Below are 22,100 nucleotides of genomic sequence, written 5' to 3'. Positions count from 1 at the left end.
GCACACACTTGCAGGGCTGTGTTGACATTCCAGCATGCCTCGCATGTGACTGGTGAACAGGATGGGCCCCATTTTTTCCCCCGGCTCACTGGACCGCACTGCCGGACACACACACACACACCGCTCGCGGCCGACGGGCCCCCGGGCCGCTGTGGGAGCGGCCACTGGGGTGACGCTGCACGCTGCGTGGGGGGTCTAGATTACTCACACCGTGCAGGGAAAATTCCAAAAATCCTACACTCAACCAGCCGTGCAGAATGACCCATTTTACAGTAACAGCCATGAAGCCACTTCTTTGTCTTTCCTGCGGGCCCTCTCTGCACCTTTAACCGGTACAGTGGCGACCACCTCCGGCTCCCCTGTCCCTCGGCCGCCGGTGCAATCTGTTTTCTAACAAACACTGCGAGGCTTCTCCCGCTGTCGGAACAGGTGTTGCCCTTTTAAAATACCGGCCACTCTTTCGCCAAACTGTAGCCTGTTAATTGATGTGTCATTTTTTCGGTCTAACCTCAGTCTTGGCACAGCGATCTTAATAAACCTTTAACATTTACCTCCTTCATATGCAGTTTCCCTTTTAAATGAGGCGCTTTCAACAGCGCAAAACCTGAACCTGTTTAATAGCACTCGATGTAATTTGTATACAATACATAATGCATATCCATTATATAACCTACACTATATAATATATGTATTTGTAGGTGTACATCTTTCACACGTGGAACAGGGGTTTCTAAATAAGGCTCTGACTACATTATCTGACCACCACGTTGAATCCTTAAAATTCGTTATACCATTTTGGATCATAGTTATACCATTTTTGGCTTCCTTACTCCTTTTGACATTTACCCAATTCCGAAATACACTGTGAATAAAATATGACAAGAATGAAAAACTCAAATTGTTGGACTTCTTTGGCGCATTTCAAGCCCACGTTCACAACATTTTAAGCCATCCCAGTCGCGAGAGAATACATGGGCCACACAAAATGTAAAGATTTCGTGAGGACGCATTTCTGTGCGATATTACAGGGTAGCTGAACAATATTCATCAATCCATTTCTGGGCCCCAGAAGTGTCAATTTATGCGTAACATGCTAGTCTCTTGAACCTCTTAACGTCCTGCTCTTTAAAACGGGAACAAAGGAGAGGTGCCGGGGACAGGTCGTACTGGATTCGCTCTTTGGAGGCCGCGCAGCTGCGCAGAGGTATTTCTGTCCAGGAAAGCACCGGAGCTAGAGTTGCCCTTTTAAATGTGGTGCCTCCCCCCCTCCATTTCAGCTCCGCCTGGTTTAATGTATCAAGTCGGTGACTGATCACGTGACTCTCGGGGGGTGGGGGGAGTAAATGCGAGCTGTGTTCAGTCCTGCAGCCTCAGTGCCTGCATTCCTGTCCTCTAGAAAGATTGCTCTAAAGGAAAAAAAAAATCATTAATAATAACACCGATACGGACTGGACTGTACCAACCGGGGGAAGCCGTCGGATTTACAAGAGAGCTTGCATCCCATGGAAGTATATGTGCGCAGGGGGGAACGGTGAAGTCATTTGAAGTTTCGGTTTTATATGTTATATATGTGTTTGGCAGACCAAAAAAACAGCGGAGAGGGAGAAAAAAACGAACCAGGAGGTGGAAAAAATAAGCAGAAAGGTCGCTTTTTTCCCCCTTTTTAAAGAGCAAAACAAGATGGCTGATGACAGCAAGCGATAAAAAGGGCAGAACGGCGCCGTCCCCTTTAAGAGCAGAAAACCGTATAAAATCTCGCTTTTTATATAAGTTGGACAATAAAACGGGATACGTGGAACGAGCTGGCTTTCTTTTCTGAGGAAATATACTCAGCCCTAAAGATACGCATTTCTGAGACGAGGGAGAAGGCAGAAATGGTAAATCGGTATTTTGGGGAGAATTGTTTCACGTTGTTAAATGAAGACAGATAGCTAGGTGAGGTGAGGACGGATTACTATACCGAGCTGAGAACGGGAGACTTAAACAGTTTGTAATTTATTTTTTGAATATCTCAACCTATAGCACTCTATAGATGTATATTTTAGTGAAATATTTTAAAGAAACGCCGTTTTTGTTCTGCGCGACCGACTTCCTTTTCAAATGACGGGGACATAAAAGCAGCTATAAATTAAATATTATATATATATAATAGTCTAATTTCGATCAATATATTGCAGATGTTTATTTTTCACTTACTTTTATACTAAATTATTTCGAGAGGAAGATGGCAGAGGCCTTGTGTACAGATCCGGTTTTCATGTGATACGATATTTTTAATACATCTTGGAAAACACAAAACTGTACTGTAGTTACTGCTGGCAACAGCTAGTGTTTGATGCTGCTACGTGATAAAACGGTATTTTTAAAAGGGCTAAAGGGTACTTTTTAAGGTCGTTCGGGATTTTGACGAACTTTAACCGGAGGAAAGACCAGTTTCTTTTAGGGTTTGTTTCCGTTTTTAAAAGAAGAAGGAAAACTGTCGTGGCGAAGTTACGTTTTTATTGTATCTTTTATCGCCTTTAACGAGGCGTATCGTCACAAAGCGGGGAAGTGACAACGCAGTTCGAGTCCGTGTTGTTTTCGCACCCGATGTTGTTACGTTTGTAAGAATTGACAGGGATCAATTACGGATAGTTGCGCGCTGAGCCGGGAGAAAAAAATCTGGGAGTTGGTGTCATCTGCATTCGAGAAATTCCCGACCGCTTGCGCTCAATGTCGTTAAATGTGGCATGGTGAATAATTCTGGATTATTTCAGAGTTGAGTCGACATCCTGACCACAGAGAGACCCCACATTAAAAAGAAAACGCGATTAAAAGAACCATACTCCACTTGCTACGTTGTGAGTATAGTACATGACTGGAAACTCTTCCCGTTTTCTGCCAGACTTGGAATTTTATCCGGAATATCGCACGGGTTCCCCGTCCAGTGTCTCTCAGAACCGGAACCTGTGAAGAAAGCTACGTTTTTTTTTTAAAAAAAAAGGAACTGTACGCCCTTTTCTGTTCTTTTTCGTTATTCGCTTCTGGTGCCTTGCTAGCTCAGACGTAGCTTAAAAAATAGTTTTTGAATGCCTGCCGCTACATTAAACTTCGTCACAGTTGGGACGCAGTTCAACCATTATTCCCAGCCTGGGTTAATGTTTGATCTGAGGGAAGGGACGGTGTCAGGGAAACGCTAGGTACGTTTTTATAGATCTATTTTCGCAAACACGTTCTTAAGGAAAATCAAAATTCGTTTATTTTCTCTGTAACCGAACAGTGCAAATTTAGATACATCAGTGAAGAGGAAGAGGCGCTCCTGTGCGTTGTTTATGGAGGCTTACCAACATTGTGAACAAGGTCGGGAGGGAGGTAGGACTTCAGTGCGCTTTGCTGGGCTGTTCATTCATAGCTAAAGCCATCTTTTTAAGCGCACGAAAAAAAATAACATTAAAACGGGAAAAAAAAAACTAGTGGGATTTGATCTAAGCTGCGTCAATTGGGATTTTGGAACGGCCAAAATACCACTACGGCACTCGGGGATCGAGATATTTCCTCTTTCACAACTCTCGCTATCTAATTCAGAAATTTGATAATTAATGCGAACATCGGCCGAAAGCTCCACTGAGACGTTGCCATGGCCGAAAACTGGAGAAACTGCTTCGAGGAGGAGCTGATCTGTCCGATCTGCTTACACGTTTTCGTGGAGCCCATACAGCTGCCTTGCAAACACAACTTCTGCCGAGGATGTATCAGCGAGGCCTGGTCCAAAGACACGGGCATGGTGCGGTGCCCGGAGTGCAACCACGCCTACAACCAGAAGCCCAGCCTGGAGAAGAACCTCAAGCTGACCAACATCGTGGAGAAGTTCAACGCGCTGAACGTGGAGAAAACCCCGGCCATCCTGCAGTGTATCTTCTGCCGGCGGGGGCCGCCTCTTCCGGCCCAGAAAGTTTGCCTCCGCTGTAACGCTCCTTGCTGTCAGTCCCACGTTCAGACGCACCTACAGCAGCCCTCTTCCAACCCGGGGCACTTGCTAGTCGAGGCCGAGGATGTACGGGCCTGGAGCTGCCCGCAGCACGATGCCTACAGACTTTATCATTGTGAAGCGGAGCAAGTGGCCGTTTGCCAGTACTGCTGCTTCTCCAGGTGTGGGGCCAACCACGGTCACTCGGTGTGCGACGTGGAAGTGCGACGCAACGACATCAGGGTGAGTGGGCTCGGGCGAGCACGGGGGTACGCGCCCCCATGAGCACAGAGTGGGTTAATTGTTAATCCTCATTTCTAATGTGTCCTGACAGTGGGCATGTGTAGAATGATAGCATCCCCCCTTTAATTTCGCGCATTTAGGGAGGCAACTGTGTGGAAAATGTACTGGGTGACGTTTCCTCCTGTAAAGCGTTTTCATCTCTAAAATATTTATGGGCGGTTATAAATCAACCGAAGCTTTGAAGTACACGTGACGTACCAAGATATTCCGGAGAGAAATTGTGCTCCCAATGACGGGAATTAATTTAAGTGAGCGTATTACATGAATACATGGGATACAGATTTTAGGATTGAATGATTTGGGGTGACCTACAGATTTTCTGGATTGGCCTGTTCGAGGGGGTAGGTTGGAGATGCCTGTGTCGAAGTTCCATATGGGTGTCTGTGAGTCTGGATACTTGTGGCTAGTTATTAAAAAGGGTCCATCTGTCCATCATTGTGAGGAAACATGATACTCTCTCCAGTCTCGTGTCTATAGGCTAGTGATTCTTAAAGTAATAAGAATGTGCTTCAGAAATAGTAAGAGCTTTCATGAAGCCTGGGACAAATTTTTACCCATGTTGTCTTTGCAGATATGACCTTATGAAGGCATGTAATTATTCGTAGTCAAGTGTCGGACAGGGACATGAGAAATGTGGGAAATCTCGTGAGAATATGGGTGACGTGGTGCAGTCAAGGCAGGTGCTGTCAGGCAAGGGGTCAGTCACTGGCCTGTCAGCCATCAGCTCGTAGAGATATGGCGATGCAGACAGTACTGATGGTACACATGGATCACAGCAATGTTCGTCCAGTCCGCTGCCGAAGGCCTGTCAGATCCATGTTTTACACGTTAGGCACCAGCAGGCAGTTGGCTGCTGTTGACGACCTTATTTATCTACCAGGTGGATTAAGATCCAGCAGCACGCAGTGCAGGATGCTGATTTCAGAGTGAAGCAGACGGTCTGCAGTGGCCTTTGCCATATGGGGACAAGATTGACCATGATTAAAGGCGGATACATTTTAACGACTGTGCGGTAGCAGACAGAGATTCATTGTTAAAATGAATTCAGACTAATGCAGCGTGCTGGTACCGCCATTGAGAATGGGGCTGATTCCTGGACCTTGTGGATATCGGTGTCCTGCTCCCACACTCGGTTTTCTGCTTGTGCAGTGTCACGGGCCTCATGGGAACGTTTGCAGTATCTTCTCTTCCTCAGTCTCAGCTGAGAACAGGGGTTCGTCTGAAAACGCCACCCTCTGCTGACAGCATGGGTTTGTCTTCCAGTCGGATGGACAGACCGTAGCCATGGAGGGCAGAGCTGTTGAGTGGTGAGGTCTGTACCTGGGGTTGTGGATCTTCCATGGATCGTGTTAGTGTGGAGATCCGTAGCAGTTGTTTCTACGTGGAAGCAAGTCTCCTCGCGTTCGATACTGGGGTAGCTGTTCTGGGTCGTTGCAGGTGGTTGGCAGGGTGTCAGCCCAGTGCGGGTGTTTCCTGTCTGCTGGTGGCACAGCTGGAATCGCTTCGAGATGGATGGGCGCAGAATGCCATAGAGACCTTGTTTCTGTAACGTTCCCAGACTGCTCCTCCCTCTGTCGCTGAGCCCTGGCGTTATGGCTGCACTGTTAAACTGGCCGACCTGCTTGCTTTTTTTTATGCCTGTACATGTTACCTTTGAACTTGCGAACACAACCACGCACTGCTTCGCCACATTTTGGCACGGTTGCGTTTCAAGTACGGCCACGGCAAGGAGTGCAAACATGATGTGAGCTCAAACATCCTGTAGAGGCTTACAGCAGCCTTTCATAATATCACACCCCCGTAGGTTAATGGGCTTCTGTTACATAATTAATAGGAGTGAAAATCTGTATTATATACTGAGGTATTCTGGTAAGCTTGTGAATCCTGGGGAGTTCTCCTTCCATCTGTGAATCAATAAAGCCTGAAGTTGATGAGCCATCATCCTGTATGTAATGCGTAAGTGTGTCAGTATGTATGTTAATATATATTCTGCACACTTATCAAAAGTGCGTTATGTCTGCCACAGCTGTATTCCAGGCAGGCACAGTGAGATAAGAGCCTTATCAAAGTCACTTCTGATTTTAATCCATCACATCTGGTGGTATTTCAAAGTATCCGAGCCCCATGCTTGTCCCAGACAGCCTCTGAGGTTTCTCCCAGCCCGTTTACCATGGATAAGTCAACAGGCTGACACCAGTGCAGACCGTGCCGAGGTCTGCGTGTCAGTGTGCTCTGGACAGGAAGGACAGAGCTCGGGGACGAGGAAAGGGGACGGGCTTGCTGTGATAACAGGTCTTTTGGATGCCCTGTTTATGTCGTCTTTCTTTCCTCTGCACTAAATGTTCTCTCCGGCAGCCTGTGCCGTATTTCTCATGAGCCTGCCGGCAGAAAAAGTGCTGTACGGATTGACTTGTTTCATAGCTGAGAGGCAAGAAACAAGAACTCGGCTGGCTCCCACTGAGCTAAGAAATCCGAAACAGAGTTCACTATTGAATGCTTGAACACCGTTTATGTTTTTTCGAGATGTTGAAATACCATGAGCTCACTTCACACTTGGCATGAACTGTTTAGATTTCTTTTTACCTTGTCACTTCCCAGTTCCCCCCTCAGTCCGAAATCATGCCTGTTGGTAAGTTCACGGTGGAAATGTCACTTCTGGGGACTGCTCCGTCTGCACCGCTGTGTCACAGGGAGTGCTCTTCCTTCACTCCCCCGCGGTTTTCACGGTTCTTTCCGTGTCCCTTTCATACGCGTGATTCAAGCAGGATCTTTGCATGTAGAAAATTACACGGTTGTAAAAGAACAAGAATGAAGTTCACAGAAGTGTGTAGCTCTTAACTGATGCTGCTGTGCAACGAGAGTATTCCGTCGCGTGCTCGAAGGTGATCTGGGATTGACCTCATGGTCTGGGATCCACTTCTTCAGCAGCGCTGGCTGGACTGGTTTTGTGATTGAGGCTGCGGCAATGACAGCGCCTGGGGAAAGCCAGTCCAGGAGAAACAAACAGGGTTTATTTTTCAATGCGTTTTGCGAGTGATGGCGAGAGGCGAAAGAGTGGCAGCCGGACAGTGGATCCGGCCCTTTTCTTATTCGTCTCCTTTCGAGCGCTAAACCAGCGGGCCCAGCAGGGAACAATGTGAGGTTCAGCTGAACGGCTTATCTCGCCAGCACAGGTGCATCCTCGTGAAGGTGTGTGTGTGTGGGGGGGGGCGAAGCGAGGGAGAGAGAGAAAGATGCTGTGTGCTCAGTTTCGTAAGAGGGGGGCGGTTCCCACGCCGTTGCTCCGGGTGAGAGATGGCGTTCACCGCACGAATGTGCCTTCCCGCCTTCGAGGGCCTGATCCGGGTTCTGACTCCGCGGCGGTTTGATCCGGGCTTGGTTCGGCTGAGCGGTCCCGCAGCCTCCAGCCGCCGGAGGCTCTGCATGAGAGCCGAGCCCTGCACAGCCCCCTGAGAGCCAAACAGCCACGCACAGGATTGCTATCAGGCTCCCTGAGCTGAATTCTTCATCTCTGCAGGGCTGCTGGAAAAGCACTCAGGAAGTGCTGGTGGATGTCTGCCGTAGATAACCAGTCTATTTGTACCGCGGTACTACATTGGGATCAGCAGAGGTTGATCAAGGTTTTTTTTTTTTGGATGGGGGAGGAGAGAACAAATTTGAACTAAAAACAGGAGGCTTGCTTCTTGCGGTGCCGCGATGGGTCCCGACTGACATTTGGCGACTCAGCTCTGCCTCCTGAAAGGCCCCGTTGCCACCTGCCCACCTGCCCACCGGTTCACTTTTCCACCGGCCCCAGCAGCGGCACAGGAGCGCTTCACAGTCAGACTGGGACCACGCATCTGAGAGACGAGGCGCCCGAGACACGCCAGCGCGCCGCGAGCCAGCCGCGGCGAAGGCCTGAACGCGCAGCCCGTGGGAGTGGGTTGAACCTGAAGTTTGCCGGGTTGTTGTTGTTGTTTTTTGGGGGGATTTCAGCGCCTCCTGCCAGGGCTGTGTGTTCCTGGGGTGCGGGCGGGATTGTGAAGGAGCGCTGGAGCTGGGCGGGGGGGGCCCTCAGGCACAGGCGCCAAGACAAAGGAAGCCGATCAAGCCGGGGGCAGGGCCGCGGCCACCGCTGGAGGCGCAGACAGAAGTGACAGAAATCGGAACCCGGCCTCTCCCCTGGAGGTATAGCGGGACGTGTGGGCCCGGCGGCGAGATCTGGCATGGGCCCCCGGCCGGTGCGCAGTGCCCTGATCGACCCGCGCCGCCAGCCTGGGTTGGGTCCCCCAAATGGGGGGCAGAGAAACCCACTGAAGCGGACCCGGCTCCGGCTCTCTTCTGCCCCCCCCCCCCCCGCAGTGGAGATAATCGCTGGAGCAGAGTGTCGATCCAGAGGAGCCGCTGCCGGCTGCGTGCAGGAACGTGGCTTGGATGGCCAGTGCCGGGGGTGGCCGGGAGGGAGGGCTGTGCTCCGCTCCGCTCTGCTCGGCTCTGCTCTGCCCCCACCGGCAGCTGCCGCCTCGCGCTGTTTTGCAAGAGGCTGAGAGTGACTCAAGTCATCCGGCACTCCAACACCTCCCCCCAGGACAGGGATCGTCCGAGTTCCTGGCGGGCGGAGGCATCTGTCCCGGAGCTCAGCGGGGGATTTGGCCGGGCGGGGCGCGGTGAGATCATGGGGAGCGCCCCGGCTCATCCCAGCTGCGCGGCTCTCGGAGCCTGGTGGGGCGGGACCAGCCCTGTGAATGGGGCTCGGCCCTGCTGGTGTGAATCTGGTGAATACTGAGCCCACGGGTTGGGGCTTGAGGTCCGGATTGCCGGCGATTCACGCTTCCCATCCTCGCCCTGCAAGATCTCAGGAGTAAAAACAACAGGAGAGGTGATCTAAAATAGAAACATTTCGCTTTCGTGATTCTCTCTCGATTCCAGTACTGACGAGGCTTTAAGTCATCATTTGTAATCCCGTTTGTCCTGGTAGGTCTTTTTATTTTTGTGTTCCCCATCTCGCATCCTTTGAGCTCTGGCCTTTACAAGGAAATTTCGAGAGTGCAGCAGCACCAAGCACAAGGTGGACACAAATACAGCAGCAAGTGTAGCACAGAATGTCAAGCCGTAAATAGATATTTACAGTACAGTGGAGGTCAGGAACAACTGGATAATATAACTTTTGGGGGTGGGGTGGGCTAATTCCTGTAGCTGGAAACTTCTTCTGACTGCTGAAATAAGGGTTTAGTTAAGGGAGGTTAAGGATAAAACCGCATGCAGAACTGCATTATGTGCCTTATTCCGAAGACTTTGATTTCTGTGATCTTGAATCATTAATGAAGTGTTTGATGTTTGCATTAATGTAGGATGACATCAGGCATGGGGAACTGCATGTTAGATTCGACTTTTAAAGTGGTGAACTGTGTAAGTTATCCCTGTTATTTATAAGGTATAACCCATTTCCTCTGTCATCTCTAAAGCCCAGCTTGGACCTTGGTTAGGGAAAAAGGCATAATGTTGAATTTTGCTTGGCTTGAGTTTGTTTTTTCAGATTCAGAGCCACATGCTTTCAGAATATTATACACGGGCCCTAAAATTTTCTCTCTAGATAGCAAGAAAAACTAAATTGACTGTGGTTTTTAAGCTTTAGGAAAAGCAATTTACTTTGCAGAGCACAGTTTCTATCTGTAGAGTGGCTTTAATAAGCTGATCCTGTTTTTAAGTTGTTTATAGCTGGGGTGTCCAGCCCTGGTCCTGCAGGGCCGGTGTGTCCGCAGGCTGTCCAGCCCTGGTCCTGCAGGGCCGGTGTGTCCGCAGGCTGTCCAGCCCTGGTCCTGCAGGGCCGGTGTGTCCGCAGGCTGTCCAGCCCTGGTCCTGCAGGGCCGGTGTGTCCGCAGGCTGTCCAGCCCTGGTCCTGCAGGGCCGGTGTGTCCGCAGGCTGTCCAGCCCTGGTCCTGCAGGGCCGGTGTGTCCGCAGGCTGTCCAGCCCTGGTCCTGCAGGGCCGGTGTGTCCGCAGGCTGTCCAGCCCTGGTCCTGCAGGGCCGGTGTGTCCGCAGGCTGTCCAGCCCTGGTCCTGCAGGGCCGGTGTGTCCGCAGGCTGTCCAGCCCTGGTCCTGCAGGGCCGGTGTGTCCGCAGGCTGTCCAGCCCTGGTCCTGCAGGGCCGGTGTGTCAGGTTTAAAGCAGCAGAACCTGAAGAGCTGGAAGGATGGGTTAAGTTGGTCTGCGTAAGCCAATAATGCACTAGTTTAGGTCATTAGAGCAAATTGGAATGAAATCCTGGAGACAAGCACTGGACAGCCCAGTTTGAGCCCTGTCAGTAATCCTCAGGATGACGCACTATCCTGCGATATCTGTCCAACTGACAGTTATCGACGCAGACAGTACTGCAGTTGTAGCCAACAAAACTGCTGCAGCCTTTGTTCAGCTCCAATTAATAAGTATTACAGTACAGGATAAACAGGTTCAGGCTTTGTGAGTCCTTTAGTTTTAAATGAAAAAATGGTTCTTCACTAAGGGTCCTCAGGTGGTCACACATTGCTGCTGCTGTTGACTTCAATGCAGGTCATCTGTACCCCCGACAGAAACGCTGTTTTGGGGCTCCTGCGGCCCAGCTGTGGGGACGTTCCTGGCCCTGGAGGAGCAGTTCGAGAGAGGTGTATTCTCTATGGGCCCGGGACTGTCACCCTCGCTAGACACAGTCGCCCCGCCATTTCTCGGAGCTTCTGTGGCGTACCAGTGTGAATAAACACTTTTCAGATGATTTTTTCCCTTTTTTTCTGTTTCACATTTTTTGTGTTTTTTTTAAATCACTTCTGCAAGAACGGGGATTTCTGCTGAACGAAAAGCAGTGTCATGAATAAAAAAAAAAAAAGCTTGATCAAAGCTGTATTGGACTGCTGGCTGTACGAAGCAAGTATACATCTTCAGCATATATGCCGAGACCACGCAGTTGTTTCAGGAATGAGATTCTTTGCAGTGGTGGAAGCTTGAAACCTCGTTCCTGCCTGGTGTACTCGGCTTATCCTTTGTGTTTTGTTTCATTGTGAGTGATTAATGGTGTTATTGAACAGAAGTTCGGGTGGAGGTCAAATTCTAATCTCGCACTTCCTCTTCCCTATATATATAAGATCTCCCTAGCTGAACATGGGACCTCTCCCTCCACGCCAGCATCGCCCTAGCAACAGTTCCTCCCTTGCCCATCTTTCGTCCTGTAAGTGAGGAGAGATGAGACATCACTGATCTCCGACCAGCACGGTCCTTTCTTTTGCCAGGAGAGTTAAGCCCCTAGTATTAAGAACCCTATCCCATATAGTCATTCGCTTGTTTCGTCATTATTGGAGTTTGACTGAGCCACTGAAAATAGAATTAAGTCTGAAATCCAAAAGTCTTGCCCTGCGCCGCGGCTCGGAAACCGCCAGAACCTCGGCAGGGACCCTGGATCCGATCCCCAGAAGGGGGAGTCTGAGGGCGGACTCCTCCAGGGGTGACCCCAGCAGCAGGGCGGGCAGCCTGTGGTGGCCTTGAGAGCAGGACCTGCGGAGGGCAAGACTCAGGAAGGTGAGGGGAAGTGCTGCCCTCCTTTCTCCTCCGGCGTTAAGAAAGAATGCTGCCGAGTTCACCGGCAGCTGGCAGTGCCCTCCTGTGATCTGTATTTAATGTTTCACTGCGCCCACGGTCCATATGCATGTGGAAATACTGAACCGAAGTTAACTTCCGCTAGTAAACAACTGCAAGGACGGGCTCTGAAGTGGATGTTCTGGTCTCGTCTGGCCCCTGACCTTAAAAAAGCCACTGAAGTATTAAATACCTCACGTTGATGCCTTCATTTGTTTTGGCAAATAAGCATACAGTATGAAGGGCCCTCCTTCTGTAAGTAGGATCAGTAAAACTCCCCTGTGTGGGAATATGCATGTTCTGTTAATGCTCAGGGGGAAACTACTGCCCAATACTGGAGGAAGAACTGAGAAAACAAATATCCGGAGGTATTATTTCTGGAGTGGTGGAATGTCATATTGTAAGAATACCCTTTTCCCATCAGACCTTTATTTTAAGGGCTCTACAAGAAAATGCAGAAATCGGGGTGTTGATTGATGAAAGTAGTTTTCTCTGGTATATGGGCTATGTGCACAGGCTTAATCCTCGTATCCCTCTGATCGAGGCATAACATATCCCGGGAGATCATGCTGTAAAATGAGGCTCGTCGCTTTTCAAGACGAAGAGCAGCTCAGTGTGGCTGCCCGAACCACAAGGGGAAAAACACCCAGCCACTCTCCATGAGCAGCACTCTCATCCTGCGTGCCTCCCGTCTCTGGGACAGGTACACAGGACTGCCGCCTCTGTGTGCTTGAATCCAATGTGTAGCGAAGATTGCTTAACTGTGGTGGCCAAAAATAAACGGCAACATATTTTTGCTCATTTAGACATGTTTGTAGGTAAACGTGTTGCAGTTCAGGGTGGGGTGGGGATGAGTCAGCCAGGAGGGTCTCAGCTATCCCTTCAGCCTCTGGGGTGTTTGTGGGCACGAGGGGAGGGGCTTCCTGTGATGTGTTCAAGGGGTGAGCGGGGGGAGGAGTCGTCCTGCAGGTCCTCACTTTGTCTTGTGTGTGGTGGTGGGACTCACCGTCTTTAAAAAATAACACAACTGGAGAGGCCAAAAAAAACAAGATGGGTATAATCATTCTTAAAAGAGTATTAAAAGGTCCCCCTTTTGATAACATAAATGTCCAATAAGGATGGGGGATTTGTAATATTGACTTGTCCGTACTCCACGAGCACTGTCCAGTTTCCAGATGGCACACCTTATTGAAAAGCACCCCACTCTCCAGGCTGACCCACCTAAACGTTTTGGTCTGTATTAATAACTCAGCTCTAAAAATCCCTGGGTTGGCACGCTTCGCCCGTTGTGTATGTTCAGTCCCAGATGAGCAGTAGTGCACTGTTCGCGTCGATTCAGACTGCGTGCGCTAATCGGCAGTGTCTTCGTGCTCACTCCGAGTGCGTTTTGTTCTGGCAAGTGGTGATGCGGTCTTCGGTCACTGAACTGGGTTAAGAATGTGAGCTTCTTTCTGCCTGCAGCTGTATGTACAGATGTGTGTCCCTGTGTGTGCGTGTGTACAAACCCATCTTTTTCTTACCCTGTGTTTACACAAGTGTCATGTCTCTGTGGCCTCCACTTCGCCTTGGGTATCTATTTAAGCACAGTGTTTGCTTTGTATAGTAGCTGGGGGCTGTGTTGGGGTTCCTCCCTGTTCTCTTAGGAGGATCTAAGGAAAATCTTAGGAGAGGCACTTCAGAAATAACAGAATGACTTCTTGCTTTCCAAATTTAGTTGCTGAGGCTGCCCAATGAAACATACACATGCTACCACCAAAAGCTTTGGAAAAACTGGCCTAATTACAAGCTTTAGGTAATTAGTCACAGAAGCATGTTTCTAATGAACTAATAAACTTATTAATAAACATTCACTCATTTGAAAAGTGCATCTGTGATTAATTAGCAGCAGGATGGAATTTTGATTAAAAACAAAGTTTTTCTTACAAAGTGAAAATTCTTCAGGAGGCCTTGTTTCCCTGGGTTTAAGAACTTTAAATTAGTAGTGTGGCAGCCGCTGAGAAACACTCCAGTCTCGATCACCTGCCCAGGTTGTTAACTTGATCCCCTCACTGACATGGGTGGAAGATTGCACAGGTAGCCTGTGGTCTTCACGCATGCACTGAGAACATCCTCTTTATACACTCATATATGAAAACAGATGGTAATCATATGATTTCCTGTCTATGTCTGTTTGTCAGGCTGTAAGATTAACCTTTGATACCTGTTGTGTACTCTTCTTTGCTAGGATAACGTGTCTATCTTGTTTTGTTCTTTAACAACTTGGTACTTATTAGGATCACTTCTATAAAAAGACAGTGAAACGCTGGTCCTCTTTGCGTTTTTGGCACCAAGTCTCATTGTGGTTTAAAAAAGTCCACCTCCAGCCCTGGAGTGATGTGCAGTGGAATCTGCTGTGATCAGCTGTTTTCACCTGTTAGTTCCTCTTGAGGAGAAAGTTCTGTATCATCGTTTGCTTTGTAACTCCCACAGGACTGACTGATCTGACCAGATTTTAAGTGTGAGACTGTAGATGCCTGGCAGGTCAGACTGCTGCTGGGAAAGCAAACTAGAATCCGGCTGATTAGCAGCTCGAGCCGTTTCAGGTTTTACCAGCTGCTGGGGGGTCTGAGCAGCTCTTACTGGTGAAGCGACCCAGTGAACCTACTGCCATATTAACCTCGTGCTTGTGTGTAACTAGTTATGTAAAATAACCTTTTGTTGTTTTTTTAATTCTTTTTGCTTTCAAGCATACATAACAGATTTAACATCACTTTATTGGCGCTGTACAATTTCTTGCATTAGGAATTTGTCTTTTCGCATACCCTAGCTTGCTCTCCACAAGACACACAGACAGGGAGAGATGCTTGGGGTCAGAGCACAGGGTCAGCCATTTATATGGCGCCCATGGAGCACCTGGGGTTAAGGGCCTTGCTCAGGGGCCCAACGGAGTAGGATTCCTCTGTCGGCTGCGGGATTTGAACCGGCAACCTTCCGGCCACAGGCGCAGATCCTTAGCCACAGAGCCACTGCTCCGCCCCGTTTGACTGGAACCTTGAAGTCCCTTGCTGTTTTAACCTTTGACAATTCAGCTGATACTCACACCAGTAAGAGCTGAAGAAGCAGAGACGAGCAGTGCTTGACCATGAACACTCACTCATGATGGGAGAAGTGGGGCTTTGCAGCTTTTTTGGTTATGCTGCGTGGGCATGGGCAGCGTGGCCATTATCTCGATCATAATCAATTCCACTGAAAATGCCTGAGCTTAAGGCTTCATCATCCTGTTGCTGATTTATCCCAGACCTGGACTGGGTCAGATTTCAGGAGATGGGGAGCCTCCCTCCCTGTGTGCGTGTTGCCCCTTACATAAATTCAGCACAATACAGGCAACAGAATGGCTTCATATTCTCCATATCTGCAGAGGAAGAGACTAGAATTGGTTGTATATACGAGGCTTTATGCAGGTGTTACTCCGAAAGGCCACCTCGAAGAGTCTCGGCAGGGCCGCAAGCGTGTATCCAGGAGGGGCCTGTTCCCAACTGCTGATACCCCATAAACTCACAGGGCTTCCCGGAGGCAGCCTGGCTCTTGGTGCTATCAGTTTGGGGGCTGCTGGCTCCCCAGCCCGCATGTCTAGACAGCCTGTAGTTTCTCCCGGCCCGAGAAGCCTGTCTGCGCACACCGCAGGGCAGGCCCGGGTCTGCGCTGGGGGCCTTGACCCCGTTGTCATGACAGCGGCTCCCCTCACACTGCTGAGGCAGCCTTTCCCCTGTATAAACATTTATTTAATTAGAATCAAATTGGCTTGTTCCTTCGTTACATGTCAACTTTTGGCAGGCTCTATAACCTAATTGTTATTGGCGTTGTTTTTCTGCACAAGAAGGAGTGGAAGGCAGTAACCCTGTGAAGTCAAGGGTTTCACTTGGGAGTTTCAGCCAAGCTCAGTTTCTCTCTTAAAAATGGGATATATAGAGTCAAAGGGAACGCTTTTGGTCTGTGAACTTCTGTAGTTCTGTGAAGATTATTTGACTTAATAGAGGCGGAAGATTTTATTTCTCCTCTTGTTTTTCTGCTGAAACCAAAGTCCAGCGTGCTCTTTGGGTTACAGGTCCTCGTGGAGGAACAGCACATTCCCAAGCATTGCACCGCACATCCTGCGTCTGGTATTTAAAGGCTGAGGTCCTGCCCAGCGCGTGTGGGTGTTTTTTTTTTTAATTGAGGTCATGTGATTTTCGTTTCCAGTTGAGAAAACAGCTTTGAACAATTGCCATCATATTCAACCCTTGAGTCAGTGCAGATTTCATCTGCAGAACGTAAATAAGCTGCTGTGTGCTTTGCCCTTCCATGTCATCCTAACCTCCTATCCGTTCTTCAAAGTTATAGTAACTATAGACGGTATTAATGGCATTAGAGTGCTAAACAATGGAGAACAAGTAGAACAAGATCAGCACACCTAACAGCTCGGAGCTGGCACTGTTCAAGCCTCAGGACAGACTTACTCTTTGATGTTGATTGTTAATGCGTGCGAAGTACACAGTGGAATGGCTGCTAGCAAATGCTCCGGTTTTCCATCCGGGGATCCTTCTATATGGAGTCTGCATGTTCTGTCCATGTTCAGTGCGATGGGCTGGAGTCCCATCCAAAGTGTCAGCCTGTGCTTCTGGCCCCAGGTTTCCATGACACCTACCAGGAATAAGCAAAACACAGCACTTAGTGAGATAACCGAACAGTGAATTCAGTGAATCCCATGAGTTTCTTCACCCAAATACATATTTATCTCTGCCAGGCTATCCCTTTGTCCTGAAATCTTCACTTTCACTGGGAGCTCCTGGACCGGATCTCTCCCCCCAACCCACCCACCCCCAACTTGTGGCAGAACCGTTGTGATCGGCAAACACAGCCAGATGTTCTCAAAGCAGGCAGACCTTAACCTCCTCCTTCCTCTCTCCCACCAGCAAATGCTGATGAAGCAGCAGGACCGGATAGAGGAGCGCGCCCAGGACATCGAGGAGCAGCTGTACAAGCTGGAGTCGGACAAGAGGCTGGTGGAGGTGAGGAGGGGCCGGGGGGAGGAATACGCCGAAAGCAGGAGCATTGTGGTCACTCGTGAGCAGCTGCCGCTGTTGAAAGACCGTATCGCTAATTCTTTTTTTGCATTAACATTCTGAAATGCATGTCTTCAATAATAATTATAACTACATAGCATTTTTCACATCAAAGGGATTCCACAGCTCCTAAGTGACACACCAGCAGCCCCACTGCAGCAGATCAGGGGGAGGAGGGAGAAATAACTCTAGTAGGATTAATGAGCAATTTTTAGAAGGCCAGATTATACAAACCCAGAGTGGAATTCAGTCAGGATGCTCTTTCAGTTAGTGCCAGGTGAACTTTATTGACCAAGAGGTCAGGACGTAACATCACATACAAAATAGGGAACATCCTACAGCACGCAGTGTCCCAGGTCCCCTGACTGGGGCATCATTTTTAAAATCTGGTCCAGAGGGAAGTGAGCCACGTACTGGTCCACGAGCAGTCCGTCTTCTCTAATACATCAGCGTTTCTGGTGCAGAGGCACAGTGCGACACACACCCCCCCCCCCCTTCGGCACATGATTTGACCTGAGCAGGAAGAGCAAATTAAAAATAACTGACTTTTCTTCAGTCGTCAAATGTATGGGGAAACAAGCCGAAGCAGTTGCTGTTGTTTTTTTAGGGCTGAAGGGCTTCTTTTTAGCCTTCGTATTGCAAAACCAGTTCACGGATCAAAACTGGAATTACCTGGAATTGACAAAAATTGGCAACTTCAGGGGCAGGACAGTCTACTCGTCAGAATCCGACTGTTTGCTCTTCTGATTCAGCAGCGATCCCTCCTGCTTGTCGAGGTGCTGTGCTCAGAACCTGACCCCCCTTCTATCACCCAATAAAGTCCCTGTGTGCAGTTTTAAGAGTCTGATTTTTTTAATGTGTCTGGGTAGGTAGTGAAGAGGCACTATAAAAGCCATTCAGAACCTTTAAAACAAGTCATAAATCCACCAAAATTTAAGATGTGCATCACTAATGGAGGAGTGAGTTCAGATAAGACAATGGATCTTAAGATGTGTTGTACAGTACATGTCATGTACTGTCACACAGCTTTAAGTGCCTTGGGGCAGCCTTGTTGTGAAAGGCGCTATATAAAAATAAATTTCACTTGAAATTGAATTGAAATAGTACAGTGTGTGTTTGCGTGTCATGTTGTTGCCTGGCAGCTCTGGGTGTCCCAGGGTGACGCAGGGTGGGGGGGGCCCCGCACAGTGACCACCGTCTGTCCCCGCAGGACAAGGTGCAGCAGCTGAAAGAGGAGGTCCGGCTGCAGTACCAGAAGATGCACCAGCTGCTGGAGGAGGACCTGGGCAAGACCCTGGAGGTGCTGGACAAGGCGCGCTCCAAGTTCTGCCAGGAGAACTCCGCGCAGGCCCTGCAGCTCAGCGAGCGCCGGCAGGAGGCCAAGAAGCTGCTGAGCTCCGTCCAGGTGGTGTTCGACAAGGCGGAGGACATCAACTTCATGAAGGTGCCGTGCTTTCCCCGGCGCCCTGCGAGGAAGACTTGCCTTTGCTTTTGTAACAAAGCCTGTTGGGATTGGTATTCTCTTTTTGCGTGAATTCCACGTAGTCACTTGGCCTTTCCTGCCTCACACTGCTAGGCTGCACTACGTGCCCCAGGGAACGAAGCGCAGAAAGTAAAAAAATATTCAGACAAGAAGTCAAAATTATGCAAAATAATACTACTTGGTTTTTGTTTTTTGCAATTCAAATTATAACTCTCTCGTGTCTTTAGAAAGACGGGAGAGGCCGGTTTGCACCAAAGTAGAAACCTAACGCCCTGGAGTGCTGGCAGTTGCTGGAAGTCCCCAGCTGACCTCCTTGCAGGAGTTTCTTATGCTGAAGCTGCTGGTTTTTGATAAGTTTGCCAGATGTAACTGAACGAGCCCTTTATGGAGATGAGTCGAAGGATTTTCCCCACCCTGGGATTCCTGCTGTCCCGATTCTCCCACCCACACGCAATTCACTGCTCTTCACCTCCCAGCGCGCAACCCCACCCTGCTCTTCTCCAGCCTGCGCAGTGTCAGCAGAAGGCAGAATGAAGAAGCGCTGATCACAAAAATACTTGTCCGGTAGAGGAAACCACAGCAGGGCCTTGAGAATTCATAATGATCAAAGGTGTTTTAGGGATTTTTCTCCCCTGAATGCCAGGGAATTTCCTGCAGTAATGAAATGCTTTTGGTCAGGAGTATTTCAGAGCCTTTTTGTCTGTCTTTACCTTGAAACGTATAGAAAGAAACAGTTACTGACATTGTCATTTAATTATTTCTTCCTTCTTTTTAGAACACAAAGTCAGTAAAAATTTTAATGGACAGGTGAGTAAACAAAATAATTTTCTCTTTCCGTTTTTGAGTTTGTCAAATGGCAATCCGTTTCCTCTATCGTGACTTTGTCTGGCCTGTTATTGTCTCTAGGGCACAGATGTGTACGGGCACCGCGCTACCGTCTCATAAAGTGGGCCACCTGAACTCCAAACTCTTCCTGTCTGAGATCTCGAAAAAAGAGAAGAACCTGCGCAAGATGCTTGAAGGTACCCGATCGCTGCAGTGCAGTTGTTTGATTCATTGTAGTAGATCAGGCTGAACTGAAGAGTGTGATAGTGCAGAGGGGGAGACGTCTCCGAACAGGTAACCATGCGGAAGCAGCAGGATTCTAATGTCCGTGGTTTTGCTGTAAAGCACGATTAACAGGTTTCTTAAAAGCTTTTTTCAGAAAGCATGTTTCTTTTTGTAAGTTGAAGGGGTTAGCCAAGGTTTGAAAAGCTTTGCAAAGTAGCTGTACCTAGCAAGGGTGGAGCAGGCATTAATTGCACTTTTGGTGCATCAGTGACGCCAAGCAAACCCCCTCCAATTGGTGCTAACCCCCCCCAGTGTGTAGGAAAGCACAGGTTCAGTCTTCATGCTCCCACACTCAGTACAGGACGCATAATCATGAAAGCCAGGTTGTATTGAAGAAGAAACATTCAGGGGTTCGGAGGACTCGGGAAGCATTGACGTGTTTTTAAGCACCTGCCCCTCTGACCTCTGTTACAGCCCCCTTCAGCGCTCCAGCCCACTTCCTCCAGAGCATTCCAGCCTACCCCTGCAGCCTGAGCGGCTCGGGGGCGGAGAAACGCAAGCACTCCGCCGCCTTCCCGGACAGCAGCGGGTTCCTCGAGTCCTCCTCGGGGCCCGTGAGCAAGCAGTACCTGGGCCAGGGCTCGGCGGCGGGGGAAGGCCAGTCCTCGCAGGCCATGGTGCCCTGCAGCTCCACCCAGCACATCGTGGGGCTCAGCAGCAGCGCGCAGGCCGTGCATTCCAGCTCCGTCTTCACCCCCTCGCACTACCCCAGCGGCGGCTCCTCCCAGCAGCCCGTGCTGCCCCAGTACGGCGGCCGCAAGATCCTGATGTGCACGGTGGACAACTGCTACTGCTCCGGGGTGCCGTCCGTCTCCAACCACCGGGGGCACCCGCCCTACCCCCGCTCCAGCTCCTTCCCCTGGACCGTCAGCTCCCAGGAGTACTCCCACCACCCCCTGCCCTCCACCCCCTCCGTGCCCCAGTCCCTCCAGGGCCTGTCCATGCGGGACTGGATCGACGCCTCGCAGACGCACAGACACGCCGACTTCTACGGGCTCTACGGCCAATCTTCCACGAAACACTACGTCACCAGTTAACCTTCCCGACAGGCGTGAGGGAGCGCAGAGGCTCGTGCCAGTCCAGAGTCCGGGGGGGGGGGGGGGTTCTCGCCCACCCCCGTTGGTTCCACCACGTCGAAAGCCCACCAGTTTCCTCCTCGCTCTTCCGGCAGACGTCGGACTTTACTTTTCCACTCCCAGGTTAAATAAAAGGGAAGGTTGTTGTCGCTGAAGAGACTAGCGCTGGCTGTATCCTGGTTGGGGAGGGGAAAAGGCTGCAGCAGCAGTCGGCCCCCCTGCAGATTATTTTAATCGAGATGGATCTCATCCGTTGTCCCTCGCCTCTCCCCTCTTCCAGGGGCGTTGAATCCATGACTCTCTGCCCTTCACTTACGCAGCTCTTTTTTTTCCCCCTCCAGCTGGGGTTTTAAATTGGGAATATTTAGTGCGTTTCCGTTCTGGCACAAGCCAGAGGGGGGGGGGAGAGGGAGTAAAAAAAAAATTTTTTTTTTTTTTGCCTTGGTCAAGGATAAATTTAGGTAGCTGTGGCTCCAGATGTCTTTCGACATTTTTGCCACAAGCAGGCTCTTCTTGCTGGCTGGTGGCCAAGTATGAGTCAGGCTCAGAAATCCAAGCCATCTCCACAGAGAGCCAGTAGGATCCCACCCACTGGGTGAGAGCTCCGTGCGAGAGTCGAGACTCCCTCTCCATCAAATGGGCTGAAAGTCCAAGCGATATGCGGCTTTCTAAATTAACTTGCTTTTTTTCTTTGGTTGTGAAAACAAAGAAATCTCTTAAATATTTTATTTTATAACCAAGTACCATGATGAGAAGGCAACACTGTGGACTGAAATCCTTACAGGATAAGAGTACAGAGGAAGGCTTTTGGATACAAAGACTGGGTGTGTGTAGTGATCAGTGTTGAACCCAGGAGCCTATTTCTGGACTATATGGTGACACTGCATCACCATCTGATGGGGGCTGCTGTTTTACATGACTTCCTGCAGAATGATGTCACTTCCTGCACCAAGCACATGAGCTCTCAACTTCCTGTTTGTAGCTTTGAGCATGTGGGACAGTTGAGGAGCACTAGGAACTGCAAGCGGTAAGAAAGGGGTGTGCGCGTGTGTAATGGGGGAGGGGGTGTTGGACAATGGTGAATTTTTTTCCAGAAGTTTTATATAAAAAAAAAAAGACTTTGATCTGCTCAACTTGTGTACAACCATATGGTCAACGTGCTTAAAAGAAGCAATTATTAAAAACAAAAGGCTGGTTGAGAAAAATGTATCCGATATCTTTTTGTAAATATTTTGTGAAGCAAATAAAGGAGGCAATGTGATTTGAACGAAAAGCAAAAATCGTTTTTTGGAAATATTAAAGGGAGTTTGTGGGCTTTTACACTATGATTTTGTCCAGGATGCTCTGGTTTGGTCAGAGAATTGACACGGGCTCTTCAGCTCGGGTAGCTGAGCTTTCTTGTTGGGCTGAACACCCTTTTGGATTAATAAAGTGCCACAGATGTACACACAGCAGCAGTCGCGAAATGGATTACTAAATCCTACTTTTACGGGTTCTGTTCTCAAGACATTCCTTAACCGA

General features: G+C 49.3%; 1 protein-coding gene and 1 long non-coding RNA gene across 2 annotated transcripts; one reads left to right on the top strand and one right to left on the bottom strand.

Moving 5' to 3' along the window:
* Window positions 1-1,320: 1,320 nt before the first annotated feature.
* On the top strand, window positions 1,321-21,840 carry trim8b (tripartite motif containing 8b). Its single transcript, XM_006630870.3, has 6 exons — window positions 1,321-4,189; window positions 16,761-16,856; window positions 18,121-18,354; window positions 19,169-19,200; window positions 19,300-19,415; window positions 19,918-21,840. The coding sequence occupies exons 1-6, from the start codon at window positions 3,617-3,619 to the stop codon at window positions 20,538-20,540; spliced, it is 1,674 nt and encodes a 557-aa protein (XP_006630933.2). The 5' UTR covers window positions 1,321-3,616; the 3' UTR covers window positions 20,541-21,840.
* Window positions 14,590-16,813, bottom strand: LOC138238433 (uncharacterized). The gene is made up of 3 exons (XR_011189464.1): window positions 16,731-16,813; window positions 16,305-16,488; window positions 14,590-15,574 (listed from the first exon to the last, which is right to left on the bottom strand). It is a non-coding gene; the product is annotated as an uncharacterized lncRNA (long non-coding RNA).
* Window positions 21,841-22,100: the final 260 nt, after the last annotated feature.

This window comes from Lepisosteus oculatus, chromosome 4, assembly GCF_040954835.1.
Source record: "Lepisosteus oculatus isolate fLepOcu1 chromosome 4, fLepOcu1.hap2, whole genome shotgun sequence".
NCBI lineage: Eukaryota > Metazoa > Chordata > Actinopteri > Semionotiformes > Lepisosteidae > Lepisosteus > Lepisosteus oculatus.
This window is presented reverse-complemented; position numbering and strand designations above follow the sequence as displayed.